Source organism: Pinus tabuliformis, chromosome Q (genome assembly GCF_031772625.1).
Source record: "Pinus tabuliformis cultivar Carrire ecotype Pingquan chromosome Q, CPIR1, whole genome shotgun sequence".
Lineage (NCBI taxonomy): Eukaryota > Viridiplantae > Streptophyta > Pinopsida > Pinales > Pinaceae > Pinus > Pinus tabuliformis.
Window position 1 is genome coordinate 1,360,298,095 of NC_142296.1, and position 25,563 is coordinate 1,360,323,657.

The following is a 25,563-nucleotide window of genomic DNA, read 5'->3' on the forward strand; positions in this document are numbered from 1 at the left end:
GAAGAATAATAAGACAAGATGACACAAAATGTAGGCTGCAAGCCAGGGCCAAAACCTCTCCTCTTGAGAGGAAAACCCAAAAGAATCCTTTTGCTCTTATAGAGTATTCAGATGACGAATTCCAAGACCTATGACCTTTGACAAAGACCCCTCCCAGACCAAGTCAAACCTCTTCTTGATGAATTTCTCTTCCACATAGTCAACGCTAGTCAAACTTGTTTTCGAGCTACTGCAACTTTCTCCTTTGACCAAAAATCTCGGACCTGCAATTTCAGCTACTGCAGAAACCAAGCTTTTGCACGTGTGGGAAAAGATGGTGTTTTTGTCCTTATCTCTCCTTCGCTTGAATTGGTTCTTCGTCCTTTGAAACTTGGCTTGTCTAATTGACCTTCTTTTGACACTAGATTCGACTCCTTTGTGGTGGCTGCAATTCGGTTCTGCTGCAACAAATTCTGCTCTAGTTCATTCGCACGTGTGAGAGATTTTGCCCAAAAACAGTGCTTTAGTACCTTGTTCTTCCTTCCCTAGCCCAAAAACCGAACTGTAATGGACTTCTTGCACAAGTTTTGTGTTGTAGTCCTTCCTCAAGTCCGAGCTTCTCAGCAGGTCTGTAATCAGTAGAATTTGCCCAAAACACTGTAACTGTGATCTCCCTTTAATCTCCTCGGCCTCCTATTTTATCTTTGAATTGTTCATCGAGATTGATACTTGAAATGAAGTGTTTAACTTGTATTTATACTGCTTTTTGACCATAAACGAAAAGACATGTCACTTGGATGGGAGGCCGACTTGCATAAGTTGGATCAAGTCGGCTTAGCATAGAAAATATATTATTGCAACTTGTAAAATCGATTTCTCTCAATCTAAGAGGAGTTAGAAGGCGAGTGATAGCTCGTTAGAAAGGGAAAATTGTCCTCTACAAGTTGGTGAAAGAGACATTTTAAGATGATGTCTCAAAATGGTAATAAAAATAATTTTCTTTATGACTGTTCTAGAATTGTAGTACAGACCTTGGGGTTTAGGATTCTTCATGTATTAAGTCATTGAGACTAGGATATTAGAATTAGTGACATGAATCTAGGCATAAGGGTTTGGGCATCTTCATTAGGGCTCCAAGTGTGACCTTCAACAATTATCCATGTCATCATTATCTTCATTAGTGCTCATATTGACATCAATGACAATCATTGACCAATAGAGATCCAATCCAAAGTGATGATGAGCAAATGAACTCATCTCACTTGTATTTATACACTAATGAGGAGTTCGAATTAGTCTCCTAGGCCTACTTAAACCCCAAAAATAAAATAATGTGCTAATAACCTGACTTTTGGTGACAAGCCCACCAAACTAGCTCACAAATGAAATAATAAGCATCTTAAGAGGTTAGATGATAAATAATACATGTCGTAGGGCCCTCCAAGAGGCCTGATGGGGCCCATTGGTGCCATAATGAAGAATAGGACCCTCAAAAGCGATGGACAAGGGGTTGGACCCTTGTTCTCCAAGAAATAAACCTGTGGTGCTCCCAGTGGGTGTGGGGGCACAATAATAGCCTCATGGGTCTCCAAATGAGTTGAAGATGCCTATAGTTCATCTATAAGGGTTGTGATGATGGTGTAGGGGATGCCACATCATCCTACAAGTCCTGGGTCAGTTGCCAAGTGCATGGTACATCTATGGGGCCGGCTAGGCAAAGGTGAACCAAGTGCATCTTCCTTGTCCAATAGGTGAATCTTGAGCAATCTATGAACATCCTCGGGGATCCATGGAGTGCTGTCTACTGCTGTGGAGGCCCATGGCTCTCAACACACACCCTACATGTGCCAATGTAGCCCTCTGGGGGTTAGGACCCCGTATAGGGAGACCAAACCCAAGATGGAGACCATCTACAATCCTGCATAAGATCCAATGCCTCCCCTAGCCTTCTAGTACAACAAGTCATTAAAAAAAATCAAGTAAATGAGCTTACCAATCGTGGACCACAGGTGGGGATGTCATAATGGCCCGCCCTTCCATAATGGGCTTCAAGATGTTCCAATGTCTCCCAAACTCCAAATGGGGTTAACCCAGTAGCCTATTAGGTGGTTTCTACTTCTAAAGGGGATAATATGTTCAAGGTACATCCTTTAAAAGGTGGTGGTATGTGATAGAGAGGTGAATGAATTAGGGGATGAGTAGGGGCAACTTTAGGCCACAAGATGGGGTACAAGGGTAGCTAATAAAAGGGAAGCCCAGACTTGGGTCTATAATGTATAGGAGGGAGCAATCGTGGTACATGAGGTGCCCCGAACTTGATTTTTCAACCCTTCCTTATATGCCCTTTGCCTTTTTATGATTTTCTTTGATTAACTGCTCGGGATTCAAGGGGTAAGAGCATGATGTGTGAGATATAGCAGTGAATACCCCGTTGTAAGGTAGGGCAGTTTGTTGCCCACCAGGGGTTGGGACAATCATGGGTTCCTATATGATGAGGGAGGCTCCTAGAACCTGTAGGAACCAAGGCGATGGCCATGATGATGGGGTAGAGCTCATGTATTGGCTTTTGCCCATGTGCTAAATGTGTTTGTTCCGACCATCTTTTGCATTTTGTGGTACATTTTCCTATTGAATGTGACCAATTATGTTTTTATCTTTCTTTTTCGCTGCATCAACCTCTGGGGCATCATTCCAGGCCTAACCCAAGGTGTGGGCAAGCGGAAGGGGAAAGCTAACCCTATGTGGACCCAATGGAAGAATGTAGACCCAGGCAAGAGAAATGATGAATGGGGTTATAATGAGTGGAAATGGGGGAATATATGCAGATAAGGGAGCGGGACCACACAACCAAAATTAGGGTTTCCCATGAAATACCATCCCTAAAGTCAAATGGTCAGTAAAAGAGATCCCATGGGACTAGAATCCAAAGTTAATATCCAAAAGGGGTTTAGGGGACAAGAGCACAGACCTAACTCATTCTTTCCGCCGAATTCCCCCATTAATCCATGCCCAAAAGTGTCCATGATAAGCAAACTACAATACTCAATTACCAAATGACAAGGCATACCTTTAGGTTCGGGAGGCCCACCTTCAAACATACGATCATGGCAGATGGGTGAGGGACCACATGGTTGGCTCAGGTGGCAGAGAAATGGCACAATGAGCTAGTTGGTGGTTGTAAGGGGTTGCTGGTTGCCGACTGAGGACCATCTTGGAGAAAAAAATTCTCCTAGGGATATCACCCACAAAATGGTGGGTAACGAGGCCGACCTTGACAATTTGTGTACCTGTGCACTTCACTTCAAAAATATATTTTCCCTTATCCAAATTTAGTGCTTCAAAGGTCAATGTTGGTCCTCTCGGAAAGAGGAATCTAGTCCCATGATTGGAATTGTCACTAGGTTGCCAAATTAACTTGTACCACACAAATATCTCAAGATGTGCTTTGTTGCAATCCAATGCTCGTGTCTCTGTTCTACCTGGAACTGGTTCACTGTGTTCACATCAAAGAAAATGTCCAACCTGGTGTTAACTAAATACATCAACATACCAGTCAGCCGTCGATACATAAACGGATCTACCAATTTGGAGTCAAAGCCTCTTAACTTCTTCAAGTTAGTCACATCATACCGAATCTTTGAAGGATCTTTATCACATATTTTCCTTGAACAAGGAAGACTTCACCAGGTTTCTTGCATACTTCTAATCCCAATTAATAGTGCATCGACCCAAGATCCTTCATGTTGAACTCAGAAGCCAATTGCTTCTTGCATAGAATGATAAGAGGCTCAACACCTATCAGAAACAAGTCATCAACATATAATAATAAGATCATAGGTGCATTCCTCACAACCTTAAAGTAAAGGTTTGGATCAGCTTCACTTTTGGTAAATCCTAGTCTTGTCAGATAACTGCCGGTACGAGCATACCAAGCTCTTGGAGCTTGCTTGAGTCCATACAAGGCCTTTCTGAACTTGCAAACATGAGACTCCTTTCCATATACCTCAAATCCTTGAGGTTGCTCTATTTACACCTCTTCCTCAATCACACTATTGAGGAAAGCAATCTTCACATCCATCTGGTGCAAATTCCATCCCAACGCAGAAACAAGAGAAATGGTGGATCTAATGGAGGTGTACCTGCGAATTGGAGAAAAAGACTCATCATAGTTTTCTCTATCTTTCTAGGAGAATCCTCTAGCCACGAACCTTTCTTTGTATTTGTTAGTACTACCATCTGCAACATGATTTATCATGTAGATCCACTTGGAAGTCACAACTAACTTCCCTTCAGGCCTTGGCACAATTTCCCAAACATCATTCTTCATGATTGATTGATATTCCTCATTCATTGCTTCCTTGCACCCCTGTTGACTGGTTGCTTCTTTGTATGTGTAAGGTTCTTCATCAATGAGTTTTGTCACGAGAACTGCATAGTTGGAGAACCTCTTAGGTTTCTTCACTTCTCTAAATGTGCGATTAGGAGCTACATGTCCTTCCGCCTCTTCCAATGTGGATCTAAGCCATGCTGGTCTTTTCTTGATCTCTGGAACTATAAGTGGTTCTGCTGGATCTTGAGGCCCTTCTGGCCTTTTGGTACATTCTATAAATTTGAATGCTCCTCTCTTGAGGCCTCCTACTTTACTTTATCTAAGGAATGTACGTAGACTTTCTTAGACCTCCAATATGCCACTTTCTCATCGAAGGTGACATCTCAATTGACCTCAATTTGTCGCTGTTCGGGAATGCGGATTCTACAGGCTTTTGAAAATTTCACTATATCCAATAAATATTCCTTTCTTTCTTGAAGGCTCAAGCGTGTTCCTCTTATCCTCGGGAACATGAATATATATAGGACAACCAAAGATTATCATGTGCCCAACCTCTGGCTTCCTTTAAAAGAAGGTTTCTTTAGGAGTCATACCTTCTAGAACTCTATGACGACTTCGATTTTGAATGTACACAACTGTTTGTGACGCTTCGCCCCATAAGAACAATGACAAGTCCAATCATGCATCATGGTTTTGACAAATTCTTCAATGGATTTGTTCTTTTGTTTTGCTACACCATTCTGTTGTGGATTGTAGGGAACAATTAGCTCCCTCTTAATCCCATCCTGCTTGCAAAAAGAAACAAGCTCCTTTGAGGTGTATTCTTCTCCATTGTCAAATCTTAGTATCTTGATCTTTTTACTTGTCAAGTTTTCCACTTCAACTTTGAATTCCTGGAATTTGTCGAATACTTCATCTTTTGTCTTCAAGAGATATATCCACAATGATCTTATGAGAGAATTCATCAATAAATGTCACATAGTACAACAAATAACCAATCGATTTTATGAGCATTCGACCACATACATCAGAATAAATCAAATCCAAATCTTCCTTAGATCTGTTGTCACTGTTGAGAAATGGTTTCTTGATGTTCTTCCCAAGAGCACAACCTTTGCATACACCATCGTTCTTTATTAGAAGTTTAGGAATCGTTGACACTATTTCACTTAATTCAGGCAATGCTCTAAAAAGATGTCCATAGCTTCGGTGCCATAACTCACTTGGATCTATTTCGTCATGTACTAATGCTTGATTTGGTTGACTCACAAGTCTATACAATCTTCCATCACAAATCCCAATAACCCTAGCATCATCTATATTAGAGCCCTTTGACCACACGAGTACTTTGCCATCCACAAAAGCAATCCTATCTCCTTTATCCTCTAAATACAAAACATAGACAAGATTCTTTTTCAAACCTGGTACTTAAAGGACATTGTTGAGAAGAATGTTGCTACTAGATTCCAGCTCTATGGATGCCTTTCCAACTGCTTTGACTGCATAGCTGTTATTGTCTCCCAATTCAACTCTTTGAGACAACTTTATTTCTATCATGCTTGAAAGATTCCCACGCTTTCTAGTCATGTGTGTTGATGCTCCACTATCTACCAGCCTTATGTGATCATCATCTGCAGAGGAACCTGTCAAAGCAAAATAGTAGAAGAAATCTTTTCACCTTTGGACTTCTTTGGCTTTTCATCTTGTTCAACTTCTGTTGCGAAGCATGTTGTTTCCCTTTTCTTTTCTTGTTAGCCTTATTAGGACAATATCTTTTGAAATGTCCATATTCTTGACAACCATAGCATTGTACCTTTGATAAATCTTTATTCTTCTTAGCGGAAGAAGATCCCTTTCTTGACTTCTTGTGTTGAGGTCCAAAATTCTTCTTTCTTTTGTTCTTGAAGCAGGCTGCAAGGGTTTGAACTTCATCTTGACGATCTCTAGTCATCAATCTTACTTCTTCTTGAACACATGATGTCCATAATTGCTCAAATGAAGGAGCTTTTTTCCAATTGCTTATGCTTGTTGCAAATGCATCCCATGATCTAGAGAGACCATTGAGCGCTGTAGTCACAAGTTCTTGATCGAGAGTTGATTCTCCAATAGCTTGAATTTGATCTCTGATTTGCAAAATCCTCACGAAGTATGAAGCCACAGTGTTGTCATTAGTCATCTTTTTATTTCAGAGTTCATTCTTTAAACTCATGGACTGACCAACATTCTTGATGGTGTAGAGATTTATTAGGGCATCATACATCTTCATGGAGGTGTCATGCTTTGCAATGTAGGGAATGAGATGATCTCTAATGGAGTCTACTATTATACTAATGGCAGTAATGTCATCTTATTGTAAAAATTTCTCATTTCCCACCACAGTTTTCAGTTTCACCTTATTTGTCCAAAATAGTTAAATGCCCTTTCCCATATCCATACATTCAACAACTGAAAAAATAAATTTTGCTGAAAACACAAATTCTGGAAATATTACAGAATGTTGGAAAACGCAGAAATAAATATCAGCACATACAAACAACCATTTAACTCATTTAAACACAATGATTTTTGGTCAAGGTGACCCTGGAAAAACCCCCTACAACTCTTGGGGAAAACCAGTTCGAAAGCTCCTTCTTATTTCCGGAAAATGCTTTTTACAGTAAGAGAAATATTCAACAAAAAATCAGCAAGCAAACTTTTACAACTTATCTCGTTTTCCATGCCTCACAGCCAACTGGAAAAACTTGCAAACAGCAAAACAGAACAGCAATAAATGCTGTACAGTGTCCTCAATTTTTGTGCCAAATTTCAGCGTTAAATGCTGCTGTACGGCCTGCCTAAAAAAGCGTGCAAGCTGCGATAAATGCGCTATACGATTTCCTCGATTTCTGTGAAGAAAAAACATAGCATTACAACTGTATGGATTTGCCTTGAAATGCGTGCCAAGGTACAGCCACTTGCTGTACGGATTTCTGCTCCTCGATTTATTGCACTTGTTGTACGGATTTCTAGAAAATCGTGCCCAATGTCTGCCTTTCACTGTGTGCTAACTCAGCTGTACGGACTTGCTGGAATACTACTTTGGAATGTGTGCCAAGCTGCTGCTTCCTTCTCCTCACTGTCCAGAAATCTCCCTTGCTCTCTTGCTCTCCCTCTTTCAATCTGCTCATGAAAGAATGAATGATCTTTTCCTCATTTTCCTCCTTTAATCTAACCCTAAGTGACTTTTGGAGAATCCCTAAATCCAATCGCTGAAATAGATTGAGATCTAGGGCTGAGATTAAATGCTCATTTAAATCTCACTTTCTATCTTTTAATTCACCCCACTTTAATAAAGACCCACTTAGTCATTTATTTCCAAAGTCACTTTTCCTTTCTAATTTTACATTGACTTTATTAAAGTCACTTTAAAATTAGACTTTAGTAACTTTATCACTTAAAGTCACTTTTAAATTAGATTTGACTTTATAAAAAATTATAAAGTCACTTTAGGAGAAAAATTAAATTTTTTTGGACACTTTTCCCAGGCCAAAGATCAAAGCCTTAGGGAACCACCTGTCCTCTGGTACCAAATTTCAACACTTACTTAGACTTCTCTTTTCCAGTTGCATCATTTGGTTCAGTGATCTTTCTTCACAATATCCAACACCTTGTTTTTTACAAGAATAAGATCTATTATGAATTTTCAAGCTCTGAAGCTTAATGCTTCCTCTATCTTGTTTTTGGATTTCATGGGGGAAGCCATAGATGCCAATGTACAAGGACTTTAATAAAATGCTCCCTCTAGGGTTTTTGCAAAAGTGATCTCAATGTACCCTCCTTCTGTCACCAAGGCTTTGATAACATGTTGATTTTATAGTGCAATTAGGGTCTAAAATTTTGATAATTACTTTTGATGAAGATCTTCTTTTAACTTATTCCATTATATCATTCAACAATTATATTTCAAAAATTCAACAATAAAGAACAATAGAACAATAAAGATCACAATGCGTAAAAGAGAGACAAGATTTACCCTAGGAAATCTCAACAACCTTTTCAATAGAAGGTTTTTTTCTTGTTCAATGAGAGACACACCTAGACCTATGGTCAAACTTGGTCTTCTCCTCCAAGTCAAGTCACCCAAACTGATCCTGCACTTCTAGAATTTTGGCCCTCCTGAAAGAGCCATTTGCCCAAAATTTTGGCCCTCTGCAATAGTTGCCCTAGTAACCCAGAAAATTTTGGCCCTCTGCAATAGTTGCCCTAGAAACTATGAATCACAAAGAGAGAGACTCCTTCACATGTGCAAATTGCTAGAGAGAGATAGGAGAGAGAAAATTTGGCTTCTTTCTTCATCCTTTGTCCTTCTTGTCCTTTGCTCACTTGCCCAAATACTGTCTTGAGAGAGGAATGCAAATTGCCCAAATGAGGAGCTCGAGCTGCCTTTATATAGTAGTCTGTCTAGGGTGAATGGACGTGTCTCTTGGCTAGGGCTGACTTGACTTGGAGGGAAGCCGACTTGCCACTTTTAGAGCCAAAAATTACATTTCAAAAATTTAAATTTACTTCTTTAAAAAGTCACAATGGAACTTTGACTCAATAAATTTTCCTTTGACTCAAGCATTTATAAAAATGCTTTACAATGATAAATATAAATAAATCAAGTGATCAAAAGTACATTTTGAACACCGACCATAGTTACAAATTCAACAGACACCTCCACCCTCAAATCACTTCTTTTACACAACACATATACAACACACACATAGCACAGTACAATATGTGTGCCTCAATGTTGAAAATCCAGAGACCATTCTGTCTCTATGCACAGACACCGAGTACTACAGCCTCTAGTGTTTTTCCCTTCATGCTGCATATCATACTGTTTTTCTCCTTGCCGATATATCTTTCAGCCTTCAACATTACCTGTTCATAATGTAAACACGACATAATTCATGAGTTCATACCCACTTGCTATTATAATTATAGATTAATCAGGGCTACCTTGCCCACTTGATTCCCTCATAAAACCAGGAATCTTTTATGCCATTCACATCTGCATCAAGCAAATCAAAACAGCCACTCTTCCACAAGAGTGACTCTTGACAACCCTGTCAGACAATGGCAATTGTTCTTTTTGTGCATATATATAATTATATTCATCACAATGAGTATCTATACCCAGTGTCACAGGGTTCGGCGAACCTGAAGCTTCAGGTTCGAAATTCGGCGAACCTGTAAAAAAAATTTGAAGTTCGTTCAGGTTCTCCGAACCTGAAAGCCGAACCTCAAGTCGAACTCGAACCTCAAGTCGAACTCGAACCTCAAGCCGAACCTCAACGAACCTAATCGAACTTAATCGCGAACTTAAATGAATTTTTTGAAGTTCGGCGGTTTTCTTGACGGTTTTCTTGGCTGACTGTGGTACACGAGCTTGGTTTTGTGAAATCAAATATCAGAACATAATGCTACAGGAAACAACATAAAACTCATAAATAAAAGTGCAATTGCACACCGAATAATTGCACTGTTTAAATCTAAAAACTCCATTGATTTGTTGTTCACCCCAAAAAAGGAAAACGGGTAAATTCACTACGCAGAGAAGAAGTGTGGGATGAGCTCACTACGCAGGGTGGTTTTTATAGATAAGGGACACTGATTACTTTGCTTTGAGAATGTAAATCTGGGAAACAGTCGAGACCTGCAATGTGCCTCCTTGATTATGAATAATATACTCAAAATATTTATGAAATCGGACTTTTGAATATTGAATAACATTGAAATTTGACTGTTGCAGGTGAGATAATTACGTCAAACAACTGGCTTTCTTTAATTGACAATTACAATTTATTTGTGTGTTTAACAAATTTGTGTTCGTCAACTTTATGAAAATTGCATTTCCAACGACTTCTGGGATCTGGGTTTTTAAAAGAACGATGAAGTTTGACTGTGACTTGGTATCTGTATATTCTTTTATATTTAACCGGTGGTCTGCTCGACTATAGTCTATATTTAACAGATTCTGGTTAATTAACTTTATAAAATTGTATCAAAGGCTATAAAATGAGATATCTAACTTATTAAACTAATTTATAATGTATGGATTACACTGAGATTCTCGATTCTTCAAATAAAATATATAATAGAATTTTGTATAAGTTAAAGAAATGAGCATTATGATGGTGAAATCCAAAGTTTTTCATCATAAATATATATATATTGAAAAATATGTATAGTCGAACCTAATGCCGAACCTCATTCGAACCTGATCGGAAAATTCGAATTCGAATCGAACTTAATCGTTGTCGAACTTGAATTCGAACTCGAACCGTGTGACATAGTCTATACCATATATAATTATATCTGTCCCTATGTCAAGATTAAGAGAATTTTCCGCTGTCCGTGCAGAGGCATGCACATCATGGTGAACCACTGTTCCCATCGTTGCTAAGACGCTTATTACCTCACAGCTGTTTACCTTACCTTTCCTTGTTTCCCATCTTATGGCTGTCCCACGACTGCCCATTATTTCCCATGGACCAACCAGCTGCTTGGCCATCATATTGTTGCTCACTCAGTCATGAGTGCAATGACATTTGCTTGCGTCAAATAAAACCAAGGCTTAGATGAGTCCCTGGATATAAACAAGGCATGCATTAATTAATGGGCTCTCTTCAGAATTCTTGCTTTTGGCTTTTTCTTTTTGCACTGCTGCCATGCGGCAATTCCCATCCGCTTACGTTTTCACCTATGCCTGTTGTGTCCAGGAGTAACTCTCCAATATGTCTCAGCATTGGCCTTTTCCAGCCCATCTGCCCAGCTTGAAGTTCCTTGTTTCCTGGAACTCGCTCAGCTGATCACTATTCATGTCCATTACATGCAGCCCTCTTCAGCTCTCTTTCACCAAGCTTCGTGGCCTCCCTGCCACCTTTAATCGATTTGACCCCTAGCAATCGTACCCTGTGGAAGCCCCTCTTCCTCTTAGTTTCACTCAACCTGCACTTGAGCTTTGGAATTTATCTCCATAAGTCGGAGTTTGTGTGATAACAAGATCAACAATAACTGATATTCATTGAATATGAACAGGATATCAAAGATTCAGTAGTCCTATTCTTTTTACAGTTCACTGAAAATGCTTTTCATTTTATCTGTTGCTGTTTAGTTACTTTGACAATAATGTGTTGGAACATGTTTTGACAGGGTTCGAGACATTTATACATGAAATACTTGCGTCCATTTCTCTTGAAACATCAAGAAAGACTGGATCAAATTGCAAGTGGAACCTCCTGTGAAATAGTGAGTAGAAAAGGGGAATATATTATGCCCTTATCTGATTTGTAATAAGATAGAGCAATAGCTAGATACTTTGTTCCAGAAAAGAAGTGCAGCTATGTACAACATAAAACTAGTGTATTGTTGATGTTATCCATCCTCATTATTTATGATTTGTTCTCTGCCAATTATTGTTCATGACCTCGCGGACTAGAAGACAAATTCTCATTGAATTTATTTTGAGATTAGCTAAAGGTACAAAACTTTGTGCAAATTATCCTTCTAAATTTGAATCAGAGAACTTTGTTTAAGAGGATTATTTTTATAATACTGGCTTCCATGTCGAGAGATATTTTCCATCAAACTCCACAAAATCCATCTTTTCTGTTTCCAGAATTGATTGATTCCCTTCTTTAACGAAAACATAATCTGAGTGTGTTGCTTATCCTCCAGCTGCATGTTTCAGATATAGGTACCTTCTTTCCAAAATGAGTTGGGATACGACTCAGGGCTGGGAGCTACCTTCTTCTGACATTTTTTCTATCCTCTATGCTTTGCTGCCAAATGTTTGGAACAGTATTTTTTTTTATTGGCTGCTGGCATCCTCCTGTGAATTTTGCACTATTTTGCATCCCTTAGAATTCTTCATTCGTGGCCCTCATCACCCCATTGACTTGAAATATTCTTGTTGCTTCTTATGAAAGGTTCTCAAGTGAGACCTTGTTAGCCATATATTCCAAGTCTCTAGGTGAAAAATCATAATTTTCCTCACTTTTTAGCACAGACAGTGCATACTGGATTGGGTTTTAAGAGGGTAGGTATATAGAAATAGCCTCCTTAAATCAGCTTAGTTTCTTTTCTTTAAATCCAAAAGGCATAAGGTTATCTGAGAGCTGGAAAAAGGATGTTGTGTCAGAATTTCCTCCAACCTTAGTTGCTTCCCTAAGAGCAGTACAGAAAAACAGAAAGTTTTATCCCACAAATTTCAGAAAAAATTGTCCCACAAATATCCTGTAATATTCCCAACTGAAATAAATCCAAATTTGCACTTAAATTTCTGCGTTTTAACTGAGTTCCAATGAATCTCTCGGTGAACTATTCGGTCATGTACTTGGTGAGCATACTGCTGTAGGTGAAATTTCATTTTTCAGCTCGTTGCAAATAACACTAACAGCGAATATCAGCCAAACAAGTGCTCCCAAATACTGTAGGTGTTTTCCGTGGATGTTTGTGGCCAAGAGAATATAAACAATGTAGATCTCTTGCTTAAAATGAAACTTCAAGTGCTGGACTGATATATATATATATTAGACCCAGAATTATATTCAAGCTGATACAAGGGTGAGAAACAAGAAATCTGAACCTTTCTTTGATGAATTCTGTCAAATGGTTTGATGGTCTATGGTTGTAGGTGCAATTTTCTTCATTTTAATTTCAAATGCATAGGCACCGTGCTAGAAAACACTCCCAAACTCTTCCAAACAGCAAGACAGACTTCAAATGCAACTCCACAATGAATACCTCATGCAATGTGCACTATACAATAGCAAAATGGATGATTTATGCCAATAAAATTGTTGGTCACTTTAATTGCTCATTGATTAAGCAATTCCGTGTTACATAAATTGTCAACCCAGGGAAGTCTAATTATTTCAAAGGCAACTACGTACTATATGTACTCAATCTTAAAAGCAATAAAAGTTGTAGTACAAACAAATCACACCTTACTTTAACAAACTGAAGCTCCACTCTGTATTACAGCAAATACACTCTATTGCAGATAACTATCAAAGGAATGCTTAATTTCATTCAAAGAGTCATATAATGGAAAAGAATCAATCTGCAAAAAAAACAATGGTTGTGCTGTAACAGAGAATCAGGACCCTATCCCCAGAGCGGGAATCTTTAGCACCTGCCTCTGTTTATCTAGCTTGCCAACTCACTCTTGTAACTTAATCACCGGTGAAACACTCATGAATTAACTTTGAGCAATAATCAATTGAGAAAGAAACAGAGTTTCAGCAAAGGTAGTATAAAGTTAAACAATATTCAGTAAACAATGCTTGTTAACAAGGCATGAATAAAAGACACCATTGACACACTGCAGAAATATAATGGGTGAATCTTGTGATGAAGGTGGGCCCTGTCCTTCTCACAAGATTCCCTATGAAACAAGAACTAGAAAAATATGTTCAGAACAAAATTTTATTCATTCATCAATATGTCATATTACAGAAGAGATTCTGGTTCTATTCCTTCAAGTAAGCTTTTTCCACAGTCTGTTCATTCCCCTCTAATGTAGATGTCTCCTCTTTATAAAGAGGATACATCTATTACAAAAGATTTACATTATAAATTCTATTTTAACCCATTATACAAAAATAGGGAAATCAGTTTCCCGTCAACAAAATGCTGTTACAGTAACGCTGCCTTTTAGATTATGGGCATTACATCCAGTGTAACAACTTTCTCGGTGATCAGTTTGGTTCCTCTGTTGTTGTCGAATTTAGAATGCAAATCTCAACTGTTTCAGCTTCGAGATTTGCGTGCCGTTCTTACTGTTTCAACAACTGCAAAAATAGTCTTGCAAACTCCAGGTAGTTTCAGCAACGCGGACTGCACATCATTCTTTAACTGTTCAGCAACTTAACAATTTAAAGATTAACTATGAAGATATCGTGATTATATGCTAAATAATTAAACGTATAGTGATGAGAAGAATCCTTGCATACCTTTGGGATAATTGAGTTAAAACACTAACAAGGACTTTTAAATATAAGTTGAAAAGGATGATATCATGGCAAAATATATGGTCAAAAGGGGACAATATGAGGTCCTAACAAAAATCAATTCAGAAATATGTATTGATTCATCATTAATTAATTAATGGGCTGTTAAGAGAGCTGTTATAATGAAATGAAAGCAAGGATCCTGGTTATCTCTCCATGATAGCATAACAGTGGCTTCTTCAGTCAGCCGTGGCAATACCCTTTTGTTTGCAGCTCTGATATATACACCAGCAAACCACCCAACACTGAAATAACATTTAATTGGACCCCACCAGTATGCGAAATATGGGCAGAACTCGTCCTACTTTTCACTGATATGACTGTGAGTAAGTTTGGCCAGTGTGGGGAGTAAAACGATCTCAGCAACTACAATGCCCTGTCCTTTGTTGTGGCTGTTTCAACCCCTTATTTCCAGCAGTGACACTACCCCAAAAAACTGTCTAAACTCGTCCTCTGTTTTGGTTGAACTTGTCCTTTAGTGACAGTAAACTTCGCCAGCATTTTGGGAAGGATATGACCTTTTGTCTACAACATAACTCGGCCTCTCCAGTGTCTGGAATTTGACCCTTTTAACAGCAAAAACTCGGCCTTGCAGAGGAGGTAGAACTCGGTTCTTCGGAAAAATAATGCAACCAGAAGCAGAGAATGAATTTGACCCTCTTGTTGGCACAACGATCTTCTGAAGATGCTCATATAAATTCAGCCCCTTTCCCCAAAAATTGTTCCTGCAATAAACACAAATGGAAGACCTGAAGTGATCTTCCCCAAGAACTAACTACCGTGGCACTTGAAGTCCACCGAAACTAGCTATTGAGTTTTGTTTGAAACTCTTGAAACTCACTTGAGCTTCTTTTTAATGTCAAATAGAAATGATAGGAATAGAGTGAATTGCCATTGAGCTCTTCCTCCTTTTATAATTATTCATGGAGTCACCATTTAGCTTCTAGATTCTCCCTTTTTCCTTATTATTTTATTGGTGGGGGCCATTTTCTACTTTTTGCTGCCATTTGAATAAAACAATAATTTGCCGCCTGTTGCACCCATTTTTTCACAATTCCAATGAAGCAATTGTGCCAATTTTTTCAAAGATCAAAATCATCAGCAAACAACTTCTTATGTCATTGTAAACCCAATTTCTGCAAATTGTAATATAAATGATGTTAGTACGACCGTTTAATTATGTAACAACCTAGGTAAGCCTATGATTTTGGCGACGAATTTCATCCTAGGAGGTTTTTCGTCTCATCGATTTGTGTGTTTGTAAACACGGATAATCGGCAAAGTTTTTCTCTCCAGCTTAACCCCAAAGCTAGGATGGAATTTATTGTCGAAGTCTTAGGTGAGTCCTAGTGTTTTTAGTCATGTCTATTGTAAAAGTGATTTGGGAATAATTTAAGTTATTTGACTAAATTATGTTATTACAGATCACTTGGTCTACTAGATGATATTGTGTCGCAGAATTGAGTAATTATTTTGAGGGTCTATAATGAACGGGTATTCCCTTTTTGAGGGTTGAATGTGTAATTATTTGATGTAAAAAATATTTTAGTGCATGGTCCCTCGTAATTAGGTACCATGGCTAAAGTATTTGAGGGTGGAAAAATAATTAATCTCCACAAGTGTCAATTAATTAATTTTTTTGGCAAAATAAAAATTAAATCCTAAGCCAAAAAATTAATTAATTTAGAGTCAAAAAATTAAAATTAGAGAAATTAATTTCTCAAACTGGAAAATGACCAAAAAAATTCGTGGGTCATGAAGAAGTCAATTTTTGGAGGTCCCCCACTAAGACAAAAAAAGATTTAAAAAAAAAATTGAGCCCTTGGACCTTGGTGGTTAATTCAAAGTCAAAATTTTGAGGAAATTAATTCAAAATAATTATGTAATATCCCGTTTCAGAGATATTCTCCAAAACCCCAGTAAACTCCAACCAAATACGTACAAATGATATAATAACTGGGAAACTCAAAATGATAAAAATAACAGTGGTGCAATATATAATAATATAAACGTGCAATATAAGCAGATACTCAAGAAATGCAGAGAGAAATGCTAAGCCATTTTATTATATTGAGCAATAGAATGAGTACAGGAGGTGATCAGAAAGATGGCACCTTGACTTGCACAAGGCAAGTGAAGAAATACACTCAGAATAGCAAAGAAATGGCCTCTCTCAGAACTGCGTGGAAGCTGTTGGAGAACTGCCGTGCTGTTGCTGCTGCTGGAAATCAAATGAGGATTTGGGGCTGTTCCCCTCCTCGGAAAATGCTGAAACTCTGGAATCGAACTCTACTCAAGAAACCCAGAAAAACCCCGAAAGATTTCCTGAAATAGCCGACCCCCGAAAATCACCCCCTTGGGGTTCTGCGTAGTCCCTCAATGCTCTGCGCTGCCACTGAATGAAACCCTCCAGAAACCTGCCTGAAACTTATGCCAGAACTCTCCAATATGCAAGGGCTAATCCCCTGCTCAATCTCCCAACACAAATCCTACTGCAAACCCCCAATCCAGAACTCCTGCCAGAAAGAATTGCGTCATCCCTCTCAGTGCTGCGCAGTCCTCCAAAGTGCTCAATCCTCCTGCTAAAACGCTGATGAAACTGCTGCAAAAATACTGATGGAAATACCTTGCCTGAGCAGGCACTCGAAGTCCCCTGGGGCTAAGGGTGAGATCTCCGAACGGAGACACTCAATGCACTAAATAGTGCTGCAGACTAGCTAAACAGCCAACGTGTTCTAAGTCGAAGTGACTAGTTCAAATGCACATAATCGAATTATCAAAATGAGGGAGCTCCTCTCTCCTTTATAGCATTGGCCTCTCCTGATCCCAAGGCTCACCTCCTCCAACGTAATTCCCTCTTGCCACGTGTTCCTTTTCCATCTGCGTAGTCCCTCCAAGTGTCTGCGTGGGCCCCATCTCTGCGTGGTCCTTTGGCCCCCTTTGGCTCCCCTTTAAGTCACAACATTGTGCTACTAGGAAGTGACTTTTTATTCTAAAGTGAGTTATGACCCCCTTTTTTTCACTTTTTTATTTGTAAATAACTATAGAAGGCAAAATTGAGCAAAATTGAATATTCCAATTAGCCATGGCTAATTAGGAATTCTCCCTCGGCAAAATGTTGCTTGTCCTCAAGCAACTGAAGTGATGGATGCTGCAAAATTTTCTCACTCTCCCAAGTGGCATCCTCATCCGGCAAATTCTTCCACCTCACTAAGAATTCCCGGATTGTCTTGTTCTGTAGCTGCCTCTCCCTGGTATCAATAAGAGCCTCTGACTGCAACACCAAATGCCCCTCATCATCTATAGGTGGTAGCTCATTTGTCACTGTCCCCTGCTGCCCCAATGCCTTCTTCAGGCATGATACGTGAAAAACGTTATGAATCTTGCTGCCTTGGGGCAGCTCCAACTCATATGCAACCTGTCCAATTTTGCGTATCACCCTGTATGGTCTATAAAAGTGGGGCTTGAGCTTCTCAGCCCCCTTCTGCTTCAGTGACGACTGTTGGTATGGCTGTAATCGTAGGTAGACCAAGTCCCCTACCTCAAATTGCCTCTCCACCCGACCCCTATCAACATATAGCTTCTGCTGATTCTGCGCTGTAGCCATATTGCCCTTGAGAGCTCGGAGAATATCCTGATTCTCTTGGATCCAAATCTTGGCTCTTGGAGCCTTGCTATCACCAAACATCACGTCAGCAAAAGACAAAGGATGATATCCATACAAAGCATAGAATGGTGACATACCAATGGACATGTGATGTGTAGTGTTGTAGTAGTACTCCCCCAGATGTAGCCATCTCAGCGATGCTCGATGCTGCCCACTGACATAGTTACCCAAGTAGCCCTCCAGCCACTTGTTAACTATCTCCATCTGCCCGTCCGTCTGTGGGTGATAACTGGTACTCGGTGTCAACTCCGTCCCCACCAACCGGAAAAGCTCCTACCAAAATCCGCCCATGAAACGGCTGTCCCTGTCACTAACGATGGTCTTAGGAAGACCATGTAGCCTGAAGATCTCTCTGAAGAACAGCTCGGCCACCTGTGCTACTGTGTAGTGTGCGGATATGGCAAAGAAATGTGCGTACTTTGTCAGCCGATCAACGACGACAAAGATACAATCCTTGCCCTGTACCATGGGCAACCCTGTGATGAAGTCCATCGAAATACACTCCCATTTCCCCTCCAGAATGGGAAGAGGCTGCAATAAACCTGCAGGATGGCTCATCTCCCCCTTGTTCCTCTAGCAAACATCGCACTCCTGGATATGCTGGAGTACGTCCTCCTTGAGGCCCTTACATGAGAACCTCTCTCTAATGGCCTTGTAGGTTTTGGTAAACCCCTGATGGCCGGCCAATGGTGAATCATGTGAAGCTCGAAGTATCTTCTTCTTGAGCTGAGATCCCTCAGTCAAGAAGATCCTATCCCTGTAGTAGATGATCTCATCGACCACCCTGTACCTGTCATCTGCCACCTGCCCATCGAGAACCTCACATGCAAATCTGTCCTTGGAGTACTCTACTAAGATTCGAGCCCTCCAGTCTGCGTCCAAGCTCATAAGAGACAACGTGGCTAGTCTACGTGAAAGGGCATCTGCGACCACGTTGTTCTTACCCTTGACATACTCAATGTCAAAGTCATATGCTTGGATCTTACTGATCCACTTCTGCTGCCTCTCCTGTAGTTGCTTCTGCTCCAAAAAGAACCTGAGGCTATTGTGATCAGTCCTCACCCTGAACCTGTTACCCACTAAATACTGCTGGAACTTGGCCAATGCATGCATGATGGCCAGCATCTCCTTGTCGTATATAGGATACAACCTCTCGTGCGGAAGGAGTTTCCGGCTCTCATAGGCTATAGGGTGACCTCCCTGCATCAAAACTGCGCCGATCCCCTCTCCCGACGCATCACACTCCAAAACAAATGGTTGCGTAAAATCCAGCAATGCAAGCACTGGGCAGCTGCTCATAACCTCCTTGAGCCTGTATCTGACCAACTGAATGCCCGCTTCCTCGTCAAATCTATCAGGGGTGCAGCAAGCTATGAGAAACCCTTGACGAACTTTCGGTTGTAAGTACAAATGCCAATGAATCCTCGAAGTTCTGTCACGTTTCTCAGCTCCGGCCATCCTTTGATGGCCCCGATCTTCTTCTCTTGGACTCTCACTCCGCCCACCCCTATGATGTGTCCTAAGTACAACCTCTTTGTCAATCCAAACTCACGCTTGGAGAGCTTGGCATAGAACTGCTGCTCTTGCAAGATATGCAACACTGTCTCAATGTGCTGGAGATGCTCCTCCCAAGTCCTGCTGTAAATGAGGATATCATCAAAGAACACCAACACAAACTTCCTCAAGAGACTACGGAAGATGTGGTTCATGTAGGACTGAAATGTAGCGGGGGCTTTGGTTAGCCCAAAGGGCATCACCAAGAACTCAAAGTGCCCATAGTGACACCTGAAGGCGGTCTTGGGAATGTCCTGCTCCCTCATGCAAATCTGATGGTACCCAGATCTCAAATCAATCTTTGAGAAGAACCGTGCTCCTCTCAACTCATCCATCAACTCATCGATCCTGGGTATGGGGTACCTGTTCTTCAGTGTCCTCTTGTTCAGGGCCCTGTAGTCAATGCACATCCTCAATGTGCCGTCCTTCTTCTTCAACAACACCACGAAAGAAGCAAAAGGACTTGTGCTCGACCAAATGTGCCCAAGAGCCAACAACTCCTGAATGGTCTGCTTGATCTCATCTCGATAGGCCTTGGGATGCCTATAGGGGATAGTGATCACTGCCTGTATGCCCTGCTCAAGCTCAATTGTGTGCTCAAATCCCCGGTCTGGTGGCTGTCCCGGCGGAATCTCCCCAAACACTATGGCATACCGGTCAAGGATGGACTGTATCTCTGGATGTACTGTCTGCCTTGTAGTCCTTGCCTCTGATGCACGTAGCTCCACTGCCCACTCAACGTCTCCCTTCCGGAACACTGCCTCCATCCGATGAGCCGAAACAGTCTGAGGCGGATATGTGTGCTGTCCCCGTATCTTCTCATGCCTCCCTGTCTTCTCATCATCCCACTCCATCTCTAGGGTCTTCCAATTTGTCATGACCTCCCCTAGAGTGATAAGCCACTGAACACCCAGTATCATGTTGGTGTCCAGAATATCAACCGCGAAAAAGTGTTCAGTCAGTGTATAGGTGCCCATCGTCACTCATAGCTCTGGAACATAACAAGCACACATCATGGTCTGATCTCCTGGGACCAAAACTGAAAACCCATCGAAGCTCTCGGTCTGTATACCTCTCTGCTCAACCATCTGTGCATCGATGAAGTTGTGGGTTGCCCCACTATCAACCAAAACTGATACTCGCTGGCCACGTACTGTCCCTCGTACGCGCAGCGTCAAATACTTGGTAACTCCTCGCAATGCTGCAAGGGCTCCTCCGGTAGGTGCAAAAGCTGCACCACCTGCTGCTGGTGGTGGAGGCGGCAAGGGACCCTGCACGACATGACTATCTCCTGCCTCCACATCATCCTCCTCATCCTCTTCCCCACTGCTCTCGGAGAAGACCTCAATAAAATGTGCTTTGCCAGCAGCACATCTATCTCCTGATGCCCACGGCTCCTGATAGGTAAAGCACAACCGCTTCTTCAACTCCCTCCTGGCATCATCGTCAATCTGCGCTCGTCCTGGATTCCCCTTTGGAGGCGGAATCCTCACATCCTTCCCCTTAGACTGGAAAGTCTGTCTCTGGGGGTAAGGTGTCCGGGTCCTGGGTAAGACATCCTGTAAATCCCGGGTCTTGCTGATAGCATCCTGGAGTGTGGCTGGTCTAGTGGATCTGACTAAACATCGAAGTGGCTTTGCTAACCCCTCAATGTACATGTAGATCCTTTGTGCCGTGGATAGATCTGGCACCATCACTGAGACCCTCAAGAAATCTGCAATGTAGGTCTCTCGGTTCCCTGTCTATTTGAGCCTCGTCAGCTCAACAAAATGCTGCTCTGGATCCCTCGTCAAATCGCTCCATCAATCTCCTGGTGAACTCGGCATATGTCGTCACTGTGGAGTGTCCGAGTGTAACCATCCCATGAAACCACCAATCCTGAGTCTCACCATCCAAATGCAATGTCGCCACCTTGATGGCCTCTGTCTCCGACATCTGGTTAAGCTGGAAGTAAATGTCCAGCTTCTCCACCCAAGACTTTGCCGAACTGTTTGATGAACCATCAAACGTAGGCAAGTGGAATCTACTAGCTGCACGGTGGGTGTCACCATCATGATAATGCCGGTATCCTCTGTGATGGTCACGGGGTCTACTATCCCGTTGGAGCTGAACAAAGTCTCTGAATGAGAGAGCCTCCCTGAACTCCTGCCCATAGGCCTGGTACTCTGCAAAATAATCGCCCATATGACCGGGCTCTGCCTCTTGCTGGGCTTCGGCTCCCATGTCTGCTCCTAAGAAAGTGGGCATGGTAGAGTGTGTAGGGGCATGTGAGGCCACTTGCTGAGTAGTATCATGCTACGCTGGCAAATGGTGGGATGCACCCGATCCCTCACCAACCTGGAAAACCCATGGGCTCTCACGTTGTCTAGCCTCCACTGCTGTGAATCTCTGCCCCATCACCTCAATTTGCCTCGACAGATCCTGCACTGATTTGAGGACTCTTCCCGTCCTCATCTGCCATTGGATCCTCCTGCTCTTCGTCCACCATAGGCTCCTTTTGTTCTGCGTCCACCACAGGCTCCTCCTGTTCTGCGTCCACCACCGGAACACGGTCTCCCTCTCCGTAGGTGTTCTCCAACCTACGCCCAGTGTCTCTGTATCTCCTATCTCTGTAATAGATGTAGGGCTTTTCCCCCAGTGTCATAGATTGCTAGCTCCATAGGCTGAGCCAGATCTATGCTTTGATACCACTGTAATATCCCGTTTCAGAGATATTCTCCAAAACCCCAGTAAACTCCAACCAAATACGTACAAATGATATAATAACCGGGAAACTCAAAATGATAAAATAACAGTGGTGCAATATATAATAATATAAACGTGCAATATAAGCACATACTCAAGAAATGCAGAGAAAAATGCTAAGCCATTATATTATACTGAGCAATAGAATGAGTACAGGAGGTGATCAGAAAGATGGCACCTTGACTTGCTAGAAGGCAAGTGAAGAAATACACTCAGAATAGCAAAGAAATGGCCTCTCTCAGAAACTGCGTGGAAGCTGTTAGAGAACTGCCGAGCTGCTGCTGCTGCTGGAAATCAAATGAGGATTTAGGGCTGTTCCCCTAGGAAAATGCTGAAACTCTAGAATCGAACTCTACTCAAGAAACCTAGAGAAACCCCGAAAGCTTTCCTGAAATAGCCGACCCCTGAAAATCACCCCTTTGGGGTTCTGCGTAGTCCCTCAATGCTCTGTGCTGCCACTGAATGAAACCCTTCAGAAACCTGCCTGAAACTTCTGCCAAAACTCTCCAATATGCAAGGGCTGATCCCCTACTCAATCTCCCAACACAAATCCTACTGCAAACCCTCAATCCAGAACTCCTGCCAGAAAGAACTACGTCATCCCTCTCAGTGCTGCGCAGTCCTCCAAAGTGCTCAATCCTCTTGCCAAAACACTGATGAAACTGCTGCAAAAACACTGATGGAAATACTTTGCTCGAGCAGGCACTCGAAGTCCCCCGGGGCTAAGGGTGAGATCTCCGAACGGAGACACTCAATGCACTAGATAGTGTTGCAGACTAGCTAAACAGCCAGCGTGCTCTAAGTCGAAGTGACTAACTCAAATGCACATAATCGAATGATCAAAATGAGGGAGCTCCTCTCTCCTTTATAGAATTGGCCTTTCCTAATCCCAAGGCTCACCTCCTCCAACGTAATCCTCTCTTGCCACGTGTTCCTTTTCCATCTGCGCAGTCCCTCCAAGTGTTTGCGTGGGCCCCATCTCTGCGTGGTCCTTTGGCCCCCCTTGGCTCCCCTTTAAGTCACAACGTTATGCTATTAGGAAGTGAATTTTTATTCTAAAGTGAGTTATGACCCCCTTTTTCTCACCTTTTTATTTGTAAATAACTATGGAAGGCAAAATTGAGAAAAATCGAATATTTATTTTTGGATTAATAAAAAAATGGTTTTAATGAGAAATTCAAAAATTTCTCAAAAATAAGTATTTTCGACGACAAAGATTAAAAAATGATCAAAGATTTATCGACGGTCAGGAATATTTTGATGGGAATCAAGCCAACTAGCCGTTATTTTCCACTTGGAGGATTTACTTATAAATTAGAAGCCATTAGCTTCTCAATACACAATGATAGTGACTCTGGTCTAAATGTAATTTTGTAATGCTTGTGTGAAGCCACTGCTCTGCTGGGAACATTTGAAATTCATAATAAAAAAATTTGGGGTTCAGTTCATGGTGTCCTTGTCTCATTGATCTGTGGTACATGCTGGGTATGTGCTTTCCTATGTTGTGCTTCAATATTATACGAGTTGTTATTTCATTTGTAGATGATAGGAACATTCTATTGGTAAGTTTTGGGCTTATCTTAGGTGATCCGATTCATTATATCAATTTTTCTCTTAAAAAAATATATGGAGTATGTGGGTTCCCCGACACTTGGGCTCCAAGTTCACAGATTGTGGGCACAGACCGGCCTTGTTTGGGCTTCAGGAAATTTATGTGATTTTCTTACTTCGCTAAGGCTGTGATTAACATCTATCTTTTGAAATACATCAAGCTATTGTCATTATCATAAAAAATTTATTCTTCAAAAATATTTTCAAGCATTATATATTTGTATATAATTTGTAAATTTTTTTGTAGATAATTTTTCTAGCCCTTGTTTTGCAGCTAAATTGGGGTTTGGGGTTTATTTTCAAGTTTTGTATATATTGGGGTTTTGGGTATTTTATTTTTCATTTGTGCAGGTGAGATTCAAGAACATTCGCTGGATTGGAGCTAGATCTAGGCTCTTGAGGGTAAGATCTAGTCTAGAATTTTTGCAGGGCCAACATCAAAGGAAATTGGACAAAATTGTAGATCTGAAGCAAGATTGAGTTTTGGGTAGTGGTTTCGAATTGTTTTTTTGGGTTTCTAGGCCCAGCATATCCCTCTGACCTAACCGTCTTCCCTCTTTAGCCTTATCCGCTGGTCATTTTTTGGCCTTCAAGCCTTGGCCGTGGGCCTAAAAGCCCTAGTTGTCAGCCTATCCAGGCCTTCTAGGCTTGGTCGCAGGCCCTAGGGGCCTCATCCTTGCCTGTCATGGCCTCCTAGCCCTCCTAACCATTTGTCTGCCCTCCGTTCAGCCTCCTCTACCTTCTTTTCCCCTCTGCCCCGCCTCTTCTCTCATCTGCTAGCCTCTAAACCCTCTCGTCCTCTTTTTTTCCTCTGCGGCAGCCTCTAAGAGGTTCTTCCTTGGGTGCAACAGGCCTCTAGGTGGCCTTGGGCTTGAGCCACAACGCTCCAAGGCCTCTCGACCTCTCCCTTAGCTAAGCGACAACCCTCCTAGGGCTTGCCGTGAGCCTCTTTGGCTCTCCTCCTTGAGCTGCAGGCCTAATAGGCCTTGCCGCCTTCTCCTTAGCCTTCCTCCTTGCTTCATTTGCCCTCATTCAATCTCTATTCGATCATCTTCAATTTCTGGATTGATTTGTGGTAAGTTTTGCAGAAGTATTGAGGCTATTTTTATGTTTGTAGGTGTCCAATTCATTGGAAGAACATTGACAAACAAGAGGTAATCTTCTAGGCCAAAAGGCCTATAGGTTTGCACCATCTAACCCTATTTGCTCTCACTGTTTTGCTACAACTAGTAATATTTAATAACAGTGGTAGAATCTCATTTGAATGCCCTAGAAATGATACACAAGTTGCTTAACACATTAAGGAATTAATTACACGAGTTGGGCATCTACCATTTGGCTAAATTCATAATTTATCGATGACTGTCATCTCTGCATAATAACTCTGATATGGCAGTGGCTATTGCATCATAAAAGGGCTAATCAACCCAAAATCTTGTGTTGACAAAATTAGTTTGTGATATTCTTAGGTATGTTCTATGCTAATAGCAAATTTACTTCACTTTTCCATATTAGCTCAATATCAATTCCAGATTAGCAATCACATTTAGCATGATAGTAAAATGCAGATAGAACATAAACATAAATCACAGAAGACAAGCCAAGACAAAAGGACACAAGATGTGGCGCTAGCCAGG

General features: G+C 41.3%; 1 protein-coding gene across 1 annotated transcript in view; it reads left to right on the forward strand.

The window, feature by feature from the left end:
* HVA22K (HVA22-like protein K) overlaps window positions 1-25,563 on the forward strand; it is a 268,589-nt gene that overhangs the window by 212,186 nt on the left and 30,840 nt on the right. The window contains exon 6 of the mRNA XM_089383627.1: window positions 11,489-11,584. Within this exon, the coding sequence (XP_089239753.1) occupies window positions 11,489-11,584 (96 nt within the window). The remainder of the gene's footprint in view (window positions 1-11,488; window positions 11,585-25,563) is intronic.